The following is a 12795-nucleotide window of genomic DNA, read 5'->3' as shown; positions in this document are numbered from 1 at the left end:
TTTACAGTGACTCTGAACCATTTTTATTTATTTATATACCTTTTAATTATAATTAATCCGTATGTGAGACTTTGTGATTGTGCCAACGTTTTGGCAACGAGGCTCAAGGGCAAAGCAACTTCTATTTTAACCATTTGAATGTTATAAAGGCAGTGGACACTAATTACCAAAATAATTATTGGCATAAAACCTTACTTGGTAAAGAGTAATGGGGAGAGGTTGATAGTATGAAACATTGTAAGAAACGGATCCCTCTGGAGTAACGTAGTTTTCGACAACTTCGGCGACCAATTGAGCTCAAATTTTCACAAGTTTGTTATTTTATGCATTTGTTGAGATACACCAATGAGAAGACTGGTCTTTGACAATTACCAATAGTGTCTAGTGTCTTTAATCCTCCGAATGTGGATAAAACTAACATGAGAAAAGGTGTTTGCGTTTTTGAATTAACAATGGTCGAAAATCCTGAGGAGCTATGTCCACGCAGGGAGATTAATCCATAATTGGAATAAAATACAATCCGAGAAAAGGTTTATGCTCAAACGTTGCTCAGTTTGAAATGTTTTTGCATCCCTTTCTCACAATGAGTTATTTCCCACAATGTCATACATTATCATTAGCTGCAGTGCTTAAAGGCAGTGGACACTATTGGTAATTACTCAAAATAATTATTAGCATAAAACCTTACTTGGTAACAAGTTATGGGGAGAGGTTGATAGTATAAAACATTGTGAGAAACGGCTCCCTCTGAAGTAATGTAGTTTTCGAGAAAGAAGTAATTTTCAACTAATTTGATTTCGAGACCTCAGATTTAGAATTTGAGATCTCGAAATCAAGCATCTGAAAGCACACAACTTCGTATGACAAGGGTGTTTTTTTCTTTCATTATTATCTCGCAACTTCGACGACCGATTGAGCTCAAATTTTCACAGGTTTGTTATTTTGTACATATTATGTTGAGATACACCAAGTGAGAAGACTGGTCTTTGACATTAAGGAAGTTTTTATGGTCATTATTTTCTGGAGTAATTACCAACGGTTACCCCCCCCCTTATGGTTTTCATGAAGGTATCGTTTCCCCAAAAGTATAGGTTGGTATTGTTTTTTTTCCTCCCACATCTAACACTTTAACACCCCCCCCCCCCCCGTCCTCTCTCTATTGGGTTTAGTTTGTGTCAATCGAGTCAGAGGCTCGCGACGGTCTTGCAAAAAAGCCTTCTAGATTGCATCATGCCATTCACGGTTGGCCTACTCCATTCAAGTTTGTTACAGCCGTCATGGCTAAGGTCTGATAGTACACGATTGACAGATGTTGGCAAAAACAAAGGGAACAAACATCATGTGCAGGAAATACATTTCCTTCGATTCTTATTATGATCAAAACATAGTTACCATGCCAAACAATATTTAAGCCGACTGCACTTTACAATCTTTTTGAGAGCGTGTTATTTGACACAATATTGATTGGTGCAGGAGGTGTTGCTAGGGTGTTTGGGCGTCAATTTAACACCACTTGATATGCCAAATGAAGTATTTTTTTAAACAAAAATTATTTTAGACGACTTTATACGAGTAGTTCAAGTTGAAGAAAGTGTGGCATATCTGACATCTCCACTTATGTTCTTGCTGAATTAAAAACTTTCGAACTCAAAAACACTTCCTTAATCTCAGACAATAACACAAACAAGCAGTATACAAACTTGGTGTGACCTTTAGCACGGTTGAACGACTATGTTTTTAAACCCTTTGGCAACTTTCCGGTTGGGCAAAAGGCGGCAATTAAATCGTTCCTTACACTTGCCACACAAACAAAACAAACTTGGAACACTAACCAAACAAGAGACACGTCTGGCCGCAAAAAAACCGAGTGTAGGCCTATTGCCAAACAATTTGGGTTGCCCCCCCCCCCCCCAAACGAAGGAAACATTGCACACACTGCCTTGTGTGCGCCCCCCCCCCCCCCCCCCCCACCTCCAGCGCAAAAAAACAAAAATCATAATCGTCATCACTCATCATCATCAAGAAAATTGAGGAAGTAGGTGGATCGACCATAAGGTCTTATTATTAATCCAAACCCCACTGCGTTACATGTACGATGTTTCCAACATTGATTCATTGATTCAGTATTGAATTAATACAGCCCAGGCTGGACAAGTGGATACATTTCCTCTTTTGAGTTGCAGTTTACAAAACTATAAATTACTCGTCTTTGAGACGCAGGAGGAGGCGGCAGTCCGTTTTTCTTATGCCGGGTGTAGGTACGGACTACCAATGAGTGGGAATTAGTGTTTGGGTTTAAAAATAACACTAATAGCGCCAAAAAAAGCGGAGCATTCCCGTGTCTCGTGGAAATGCCCCAGTGAAATAATGGGCTGAAGGAGGTTGATTCAAAAGAGGGCGCTATCCCTCAGAAACACCAGCCCATCCAGAGCTGAAAAAGAGGGCTGTCATGCAGATCTTTATTCAATGACTGAGTATCTGCCATCCGGGCCGACCCAAATCCTGGCCAGGAAATAATGATATAATATGCATATAGTTATTATTTGTTTGCAACGCCGCGGATCACAGAACGTTCAAATCAATTTTATCAATGACAAATTATTGAAATCATGAACATCATAGGTTGTTGTTTTCTGTTTCTGTTTTGTTTGGTGTGTGTGGGTTTTTTTGCTTCTGCTGACTCAACCAATGGAGGTAGCCAAACCATTCGTCACAAAATGCTTTGTGGTTGTCAAAAAAATTATTGTTTTTCTTCTTTTATGATTGATTTGTTTATGTCTGATTGAGATGAATAAAGAAAAGGTATGTCATGATCGAATTCTTGTGATCTAATGGTGCGTCATGTAATTTTCCATTGAATTAAACAATCAATCATAATTATACATAGTCATACAACGTTCAATGTTATTGTTTGTGTGTTTGTGTATTAAGTGTGTGTCATCTGTGTATATGTAGTGGAAAACCTTACGTCAAAATTAATTCGTTGGTGCCCATACACAAAAGTAGATCAAAATACACTGTTGTGCCGAACACCATCAAGAACCAAAATGGCTGTGAAGTTGTGCATCACAGCACCGTTACAATTTAGTTAAATGTTACGACCTGAACGTGATCATGTGAACGCGAGACACTTTCTTGACGGCTAGATAATGTTTGTAAGATACAGAGAAGAAGTTTGGATGTCTTTCAAGAGTCATGTCTAGTGGGAGATACAGGAGGAGCAGCCAAAAAGGAGAGTATACTGTTGCTGCTGGGACGTACAACCTGGTTAAGAAGATTGGCAGTGGCTCTTTCGGTGATATTTACCTCGGGGTTGATTTGACAACTGGGGAGGTATGGATTATGTCAAAATATCTGAACATTTATCACGTCATTGTTTGTTTTGATTTGTTGGCTGGTTTATGTAGCTCTCGACAGACTGAGACTGGTTTAGGGGCTCGAATTTGTTTGGAAAATCTAAAAAGAACGGCTGGCGTAGGATTTGTATTTTTGTAGTCACAACATTCCGTACACAATTTAATTTTATAAACTGTCAACAGAAAGTTGTTTTTCGCAAGACCGGAATAAAAGTGGGAAAAGTGGTTACAAAACTTAACACAACATGCAAAGTGTATTGTTATAATTTGAACATGCACTAAGATTATTATAGAGAAGATTGATCTCATTTGTCGTAGTGCAATGGGCAAACTTTGATACTCTACTGGACTTATAAATGTAAACAATATTTGACGGTCCTACTACTTGCCGTCAACTCGCCGACTTGCCGTCAACTCGCCGTCAACTCATTTTCGTGCCGTCAACTCATTAAATTTACATGAAAAATCTATAAAAAGGGGGCACGGAAATGTTAAGTCTGGGCTAAAGTACATATTTCTCATGGTTTTCGGTACAAATTCATTCACAAAAACGACTTTGTGTTGATAAAAAAAAAGTACCAATCATTGACATCTTGGGCCAAGACTAATCATTGTGAAAAAGCAAGATGGCGGCCGACAGTTTTTCGGCTTCGAGAATTTTTTTTCAGGAGAAAAAAACTCAATTTTTTTTCCGAAATATGACCTAAAACTTTTGCGAATGCTCTTTGACGTTTGAGCTGATACTTTACAGTTCTATGCTTCTTTTGTGGATTTTAAATGTATATTGGAGGAGTTGACGGCGAGTTGATGGCGCAAGTGAGTTGACGGCGAGTTGACGGCAAGTAGTAGGACCCATATTTGAGCATACATTTTTATGACACAGTGTGACAGTGAGGCATGTTATTCAATCAAAAGAAAGACACACAAAAACAACACCACCAAACTTGGCCTGTTATTTTAATTTGAGTTCACTGGCCCAATCACTGGCCACGGGCCGGCTGGCAGTCTAGTGTAAATTTCGAGCCCTGTCAAATAGGCCTAATTGTCAATAAAATTACTATTAATTGGTTTTACCAATACACCGTTAGTACTGTATACTCAGTACTTTTCCAAGTCCTGTGAAAAAATATTACAGGCATGTTACTCGGGTGGGATTCGAACCCACGACCCTTGCAATCCTAGAGCAGTGTCTTACCAACTAGACTACCGAGGTTGCCCGGTAGCTAGAGGCAGTTCGAATCCTATGTTTTGGCAGCGGGTACTGCAACGATAATAAAATTACTGTTGTTAAAAATGTAGAGAGTGAAAAAGAAGTGTTGGTTGGATTTGGTAAGCCATTTCCTGATTTAATCATATCAAAAAAAGTAGTTATCAAGGGGATGTACAAATATTCATTCCTAGGGAAATAAGTATATGACCATAAATATTGCTGTACAATACATACTGCTGGCAGCCTCATACTCACTAGCACGCTCAAATGACTGGATGGACTTGACAAGTCAAAGACAATGTTAGTGTTACTGTTAAGCACCCATTGGGGGCATTAGTTTTTCACATTTATAAACTGGACTCCTTCCTCTCATTCACTTCAGGGACTCTCATTAATTACCTGTCTTGGCTTTTCAATTTCATGACAATCTTTTGGGGTAATTTTATGAAGAATCTCCATGCTGAAAATTTCAAGTGTAAACATCATCACTTGCTATGATCATGAAGGTATAACTACCTCCATTCTATGATGATTACTGATGCACAGGACCCCGGCAGAGCTGTACGACCTCCCAATTCAAGGCACTGTATTTGATTAAAGGGGGTTGGTTGGGGGGGGGGGGGGGGACGTCATTGCAAATCCTGTACAAGGAAATGGATATCCTGAGATCGGGGAAACCTTGCACTAAATGCAAGTTTTATTTATGCTATAATGTCATAGCGCCCTTTTGTGACAAGTTATGGTTGGGGTAAAGTGTAAACACTTCTCTAGACTGGTCCCCTGTCATTATATCCCCATTGCTCATTACCAATTAAGTTTTTATGCTAATATATAATTTGAGTAATATCAATAGTGTCCAGTGCCTTTTAGCTCTCTTGATTATGGGGCATGATTTATTTTGTTACCAGAAACACGTCAACTTCTTTTGACCAGTTTGTGTTTTCTTTATGCTCCAAAAAGGAAGTTGCTGTAAAACTTGAACCTCAAAACGCAAGGCATCCCCAGTTGCTGTACGAGAGCAAACTTTACAAGATCCTACAAGGAGGTGTCGGAATACCAAGAATAAGGTTGAAAATAATATTAACTCGTTCTTAGATAGCGCATTTTGCAACAATGTAATCAATGCGCTTTATTTTAGTACCTTGGTCATTTGGGCCAATAACATTCCTGTAATCTTTCTCAGCTCCCTGGGTATTATACAGCCCTGGGCTGCCATGCCACTGGGCTGCCGTGGCACTCTGAAGGCTTTTTTCAAATACAAAATCAACCTCTACCCTCGCATGTACCCATTTATACCCCTGGGTGAAGAGAAGCAGTTATAGTTTAGTGTCTTGCTCAAGGACATAAGTGCCAATGAGCTCTGTTGCCCTGGTCTGTCTTGGCCTTGGTGCCCTTTCAGAAGTTCCCACTCTAACATTTTCCAATGAAAGTCCCTTTTGCAAAATTAAAATAGACTTGCCCTGTCAAAATTGAACTTAAGACCTGCCAAGTTGGGGATGGAATAATAGGGCAAGGTGGCTTTACACTCCCGGCCATATTTTGTTGGGCCCCAACACCACGTCCCGATCCCCCTTTCAAGGTTGGCTCTAATTGTGCGGTCTGCGTTGCCATCAACATTGAGTTGGGGACGAGGGAGAGAATGGTTATTGTCACGTTGTGAATGGATGGTCCAAGCATTTTGGCCGGGATTGTACAATGTAGATTGTTTTCTATATTTTGTATTTTTGAGTTTCTGATTTCCATTACAGATGGTTTGGTCAAGAAAAGGAGTACAGTGTTCTGGTGATGGAACTTCTAGGTCCAAGCTTGGAAGATCTCTTCATGTTTTGTGGGCGGAGGTTTACCATGAAAACGGTCTTGATGCTTGCCGATCAGGTCAGTACAAAGAGAAGGAAAGGGACATTGGGGGGATGTTAAAGGGAAGGGGGTGTATATATGAATTAATAATTAAAATAGTGGCTTCTTTTAGCGCTTACACCTGTCACTCAGTGACTCTCAAGGCGCTTCAACATTCAGTATTTACCTGCAACGTATTGTGGGGTTACGTTTGAAGTACATATGAGGCCTGTTCCATTTTACATAGCACCATGTAATGGTTTACATGGTGCTGTGGCGCAATATGCAGCCAATCAAACCAGGAACTTAGGGGCGAGCCCCCTTCTCTTTTCGATAAGTGCACTGGGTTCTTTTATGCCATTACACAATCTTTGGGACCTCCGGGAATCATTTCAAATTCTAGGAGTGAGTTTCTGAACCATACTGTCAGATAGACCTGAGTGACTAGTGAAAATCGCTACTGGACTAATCCCGCATCAATGGAGACTTTGGAGACGCTGGCGGCAGCAGACATAATGTTCGACTTTTGACTCATTATACACACTAAAGGTTCTAGAATTTGTATGTGATCAGGTATTTTTAAATGTTTTGTGTTATTGGTGACATGTTGTTCTTTATTTCCTATGCAGGCAATAAGTCGATTAGAGTATGTGCACAACAGGAACTTTATTCATCGGGACATTAAGCCTGACAACTTCTTAATGGGCATAGGGAAACGTTGCAATCAGGTAAATAGGTCACTAAGACCACCAGGGTATTGACCCCTTGCATGCATGTCACTGAATATTGCCTAAAATGCGCACTTCACTGAATATCGCATAGTGACATTGCTCACTAGTATGGCGCATCTAAGATTATTCTGATGATGATGTCAGGTGAATAGACCGATCCATTAAGCTCCGCCCCATTGTGTATTGACCAATCACAACGCAACGAAGGTCCGACAAATAAGGTCCGACATGCGTGCACGTATGCTTGGCACGCGCGGCGGAGTTGTGCAGAAAGGCATTGAAGAGGCTCATGTGTTCTTGCTCACACGTGCATCGTGGGCGGAGCCTAATGGATCGGTCTCTTTGGCCCATACTGTACAAATTTGCAACCTCTGTGGTATCTTCCAGTATTAACCTTTTTATGTCAGATTAAGGTAAGATTTTGGATTTGGATATTCTCACCTCTCTTGTTAAAGCCATTTATACACTTTCAGTACAGAAAAAAAGTTCACAGATTTACAAATAATTTACAGGGTTTACAGAAGGTAATGATGAAAGACCTCTCTTGAAATATTGTTCCATGAAATGCTTTACTTTTTGAGAAAACATTAAAACAATATCAATTCTCGATAGCGAGAATTACGGATTTATTTTAAACACGTGTCATTACACGGCAAAACGCGCGGAAACAAGAGTGGGTTTTCCCGTTATTTTCTCCCGACTCTGATGACCGATTGAGCCTAAATTCTCACAGGTTTGTTATTTTATATTTAAGTTGTGATAAACGAAGTGTGGGACTTGGACAATACTGTTCACCGAAAGTGTATAATGGCTTTAAAGAAAAAACAGAAGAGAGAAGACAATGAAGAAATTTCAGTTTTGGATGTGGGAGGACCATTTAAAAATTTCTCCAAGGATCATGCTGAACCCTAGTTTGAAAGCTGACAGACAAGCAAGAAGACAAGCCAGCTGGCTAGAAACTGAAAAGAAAGGGACAGATCATGTCAATGTTAATAATGGACTTGTTATTGTCTCTCTGTCCTGCAGGTATTTTTAATAGATTTTGGGCTTGCTAAGAAATATCGTGACAGTAAATCACGTCAGCACATCCCATACAGAGAGCATAAGAACCTTACTGGAACAGCTCGATACGCCAGTATCAATGCTCATCTGGGAATCGAACAGAGGTAAGATTGAACCCTCTCTTTTACCCTAATACCTACTAATAATAAGAGTAATAATAATGGCTTCTTAAATAGGGTTCTCATCTGTCACTCAGTGATGCTCGAGGTGCTCTAACATCAAGTATTTAATGCAAGGTATTCGGGACTACGTTTTACATAGCACCGTGTAATGATTTCCAAGGTGCTGTAGCGCAATATGCTGCCAATCCAACCACAAACACCCTGATGCCTTTTCCTTCCGATGGGACATAAATCCGTTGGTCTCATGTTTAAAAGAACCTAGTGCACTTATCGAAAACAGAATTAAGTGTGAATTTCTACGGAAACCGGTTATTCAGCATTACTGCTCCCACTCGATGGAACAATCTCCCCATCATATTATTCATTCTATCACCTCCTTTGAATCATAAAAAAGTGCCCTGAAAACCAATCTCTTTATTTCTATACAGTATTAATTACATTGCTTGTGTGTTTATCTTAGAATAAGATCATCAGTCAATTGTAAATAATTTAACATGTTTTTTATTTGATATACTTTGTAAAGCACCTCGAGATAACTTTATCTTAGGCGCTATATAAATCGATTATATTGTTATTGTTTATTAACTGATCTCCTCTATCTTGGCTATTTCTCTTAGCCGGAGAGACGACTTGGAGTCTTTGGGATATGTCTTGATGTACTTCAATCGAACCCAACTTCCTTGGCAAGGTCTTCACGCCGTCAACAAGAAACAGAAATATGAGAAGATTAGTGAGACAAAACTAAGCACTACCCCAGAGGTCTTGTGCAAGGTGACATATTAATCACTACCCCAGAGGTCTTGTGCAAGGTGACATATTAATCACTACCCCAGAGGTCTTGTGCAAGGTGACATATTAATCACTACCCCAGAGGTCTTGTGCAAGGTGACATATTCATGCCATTTGCTAACTTTGATATGAATACTTTTATTCACACTGTCTCCTCCCACAGTAAAGTGTAGACATCAAGGTATGAAGATAACGCCCTTTGGTGTTGGTGCGTGGCTGTCCAAACTTGTGCGCATGCAAATAAAACTAATGTCATGTGTAGGATTTGATATGCGGTGTAGTGCGGTTTGAAAAGTAGATTGCCTGTGAGCATTGTTCCTCCTCAGACCCGAGTCTGCATATGGATTGGAGTTGTCAGTCCCTACCTGATTGATTTGGTTTTCCCCATTTGGTGTTTTTTTCCCACATCTAAAACTGAAGCTTTTATTTCCTATCCATCCTGTTATTGGCGCTAATTGTACTGTTGGGTGTGAAGTAAATAAATAGGAAAAATAAACTAATCAAAAGACAAACAAATAATTGTGAATAAAACTTCAACTCCTTGGTCAAAGCTGTTAAACTCCAGGCATGTAACAAAATCAATATAATGCTTTGGTAACATTTTTCAACTATTTGTTGTCTCTTAGGGCTATCCAGAAGAGTTCACCCTGTACTTGCGCTACTGCAGAGATCTAGGCTTTGACGAGGCTCCAAACTACATGCACCTACGCCAGCTGTTCCGTATTTTGTTTCGGACACTCAACCACCAGTATGACTACACTTTCGACTGGACAATACTGAAACAGAGGAATGCTCTAAACCCTCATCATGGCATTGAGACGTTACACATGCCGATAAGCTCAAGACATGTTGAGGCTCAGAACAATCCCAAATACTGAGATTTTCTCAAGGAGTACCATGTACAGGTTTCATCATGTTGGTCTGTCATCACTCCTGCGAAATAAGATCGATTATAAACTGATGGTATTTTGATAAACTTATTATCTACCAAAGAGAAGCATTCGTTGCTGTTTTTTGAAGTCTGACCAAATGCATGAACCATTCTCAGTCCTGATAGGAGTCCATCTTTTAAATCATATCAAGTGTTTATCTGCTGGCTCGACTGATGTGCGATCGATGGGCATGTCAGGGGAAGTTTGCCGAGTCTTGGTCCAGATTGTAACGTACAGAGAGTACCTATTAACTTCAAGGCACTAGACACTATTGGTAATGTTATTCAAAAAAGTGTTAGCTTAAAAAGTTACTTGTAAAAGAGCAATAGCAAGATTGGTATAAAAAGAGGTAATTTCTCACTTAATTTGTAAAATATTTTAGGCCTTTTTTGGCATCCGAAAGCACATAAATTTGTTTTTTTCTTTCATAATTCTATTGCAACTTCGATGACCTACTGAATACAAATTGTCACCGGTTTGTTATTTGATGCATATGTTGGGCTACACCAAGTGAGAAGATTGGTCTTATACAGTTACCAAAGTTGTCCGGTGCCTTTAAGTTAATCCGGCAACCCAAATCCTTTATTAATCCCTCTGAAGACAACTATTTTTATTTGCAGTAGCTAAATAAGTAGATATACTGGATGCTAGTCCTAGGAGGAGTTCGCCAGGGATAAGACTAGATAGGTGTTTATGACCAGGGACCATTTTCACAGAGCTGCTTAATCACACAAAAATGTTGCTTACCAGAATAAGGTTACCAGTCAAAATACCATGGCACATGAATAACTTATGACTGGGATCCTGCTTATTTCTGCTAAGCAGGACATTGTTAAGCACGTTTGCTTGCTTAAGCAGCTCTATTAAATTGGGCCCCGGAAATAATGTCTAATGTAGCCGATTAACTGTTTCTTAAGCAGTCTTGCAACTTAGTGGTTTTTCATATTCTCTTGACCATTGATCCTGGCTTGAACACGGCCTCTGACCCAAACCATCAATGTGAATTTAGTTTTCAACCAGGGCCCAATTTCATAAAACCTGTAAGTATTAAAAATTGCTATGCACAGAAAAATCTTGCTAAACAGAAACTGGTTACCAGCAAAATTTCATAAAGTTTACACTGTTGCAACTGGTGCCCCCCCCCCAATTTTTTGCTTCGCAAAGAATTTGCTAAGCAGTATTTTCTGCTTAACAGCTTTATGAAATTGGACCGTTTACTTGTTGTCTCCCACATTTAGATTATGATAAAAAAAATCCCCAAAGGTATCTTTAGGGCTAAAGTGAAAAGCACTTTTGAAGATTGCTTGGTTTCATTCCCACTAAGATGAAATAATAACAACTATACATTAGGTGTTTGTCCTTTGGGCGAACACAAAGCTGTTCTGTTTTTTATTTTACTGAGCTTATTTGATCCAGATTGTGAACCTGACTATGAATTAGAGCCAGTAGACATAACCCTGCTGCTACGCAGACGTACACAATTATCCTTCAACCTCTGATATTTTTCCCTGAACGTTATGTATAATAATAGATCTTTGTTCCAACTTCCTGAAAAGTTAAACAAAACTAAACATCGTTTAGATATTTAATCAAATTTAAAAGGCATTTGAGGAAATGGTTTCGCCTTAACCACGATCGCAATATTTTTCGTCGGTCGACGGACAGGAGCAATTGCCATAGGTAAATTTATTCTGAAGCAACGTAAACATATAAATAGATATATAATAATTTTTGTTTACGCTAAATATATGTTGTTTAATAAATTATTAAAATTTAAGCAGTTAGCAACGCAAACAAAAAAATCATTTATGAATGTTCTCTAGTGTGCACATTAGTTTATTTGCAGCGTTTGACTATACCACTCCTTAGATGAAATGAATTTGGCATGGCCCCTTTGCACCCCCATCAAATTTAGGCCAAAAAGTGAAAAAATCACAACGGGTAAGTCGAGCAGTTTTGTAAAATTTAGACCTAAAAGTGAAAAAAAAATCACAACGGGTAAGTCCAGCAGTTTTATCAAATTTAGAGCTAAAAGTAAAAAAAAATCGCAACGGGTAAGTCCAGGAGTTTCACCAAATTTTGACAGAAAAGTGAAAAAATCGCAAGGGGTAAGTCCAGCAGTTTAATCAAATTTAGAGCTAAAAGTAAAAAAATCACAACGGGTAAGTCCAGCAGTTTTATAAAATTTAGACCTAAAAGTGAAAAAATCACAACGGGTAAGTCCAGCCGTTTAATCAAATTTAGAGCTAAAAGTAAAAAATCACAACGGGTAAGTCCAGCAGTTTTATAAATATTAGGCCAAAAAGTGAAAAAATCACAACGGGTAAGTCCAGCAGTTTAATCAAATTTAGAGCTATAAGTAAAAAAACCCACAAGGGGTAAGTCCAGCAGTTTTGTAAAATTTAGACCAAAAAGTGAAAAATCACAACGGGTAAGTCCAGCAGTTTAATCAAATTTAGAGCTAATAGTAAACAAATCACAAGGGGTAAGTCCAGCAGTTTTGTAAAATCAGGCCAAAAAGTGAAAAAATCACAACGGGTAAGTCCAGCAGTTTAATCAAATTTAGAGCTAAAAGTGAAAAAATCGCAAGGGGTAAGTCCAGCAGTTTAATCAAATTTTGAGCTAAAAGTAAAACAAAATCACAACGGGTAAGTCCAGCAGTTTAATCAAATTTAGGCCAAAAAGTGAAAAAATCACAACGGGTAAGTCCAGCAGTTTAATCAAATTTAGAGCTAAAAGTAAAAAAAAATCACAACG

At 38.9% G+C, this 12795-nt stretch overlaps 1 protein-coding gene and 1 non-coding gene across 2 annotated transcripts; one reads left to right on the top strand and one right to left on the bottom strand.

The window, feature by feature from the left end:
* Positions 1–3008: 3008 nt before the first annotated feature.
* Positions 3009–10455, top strand: LOC117295013 (casein kinase I-like). Its single transcript, XM_033777575.1, has 7 exons — positions 3009–3333; positions 5527–5633; positions 6315–6441; positions 7032–7130; positions 8160–8299; positions 8935–9088; positions 9733–10455. The coding sequence occupies exons 1-7, from the start codon at positions 3196–3198 to the stop codon at positions 9982–9984; spliced, it is 1017 nt and encodes a 338-aa protein (XP_033633466.1). The 5' UTR covers positions 3009–3195; the 3' UTR covers positions 9985–10455.
* Trnap-agg lies at positions 4497–4569 on the bottom strand. Its single transcript has one exon. It is a non-coding gene; the product is annotated as a tRNA-Pro (tRNA).
* Positions 10456–12795: the final 2340 nt, after the last annotated feature.

This window comes from Asterias rubens, chromosome 9, assembly GCF_902459465.1.
Source record: "Asterias rubens chromosome 9, eAstRub1.3, whole genome shotgun sequence".
Classification (NCBI taxonomy): Eukaryota; Metazoa; Echinodermata; class Asteroidea; order Forcipulatida; family Asteriidae; genus Asterias; species Asterias rubens.
Note: the sequence above shows the minus strand (reverse complement) of the source record. Positions and strands in the feature narration are given on the sequence as shown.

Coding starts and splice junctions, on each gene's coding strand:
- LOC117295013 (XM_033777575.1), top strand. CDS start 3,196: ATGTCTAGTGGGAGATACAGGAGGAGCAGCCAAAAAGGAGAGTATACT. Junction 3,334..5,526: donor TTGATTTGACAACTGGGGAG/GTATGGATTATG, acceptor TGCTCCAAAAAG/GAAGTTGCTGTAAAACTTGA. Junction 6,442..7,031: donor TCTTGATGCTTGCCGATCAG/GTCAGTACAAAG, acceptor TTTCCTATGCAG/GCAATAAGTCGATTAGAGTA.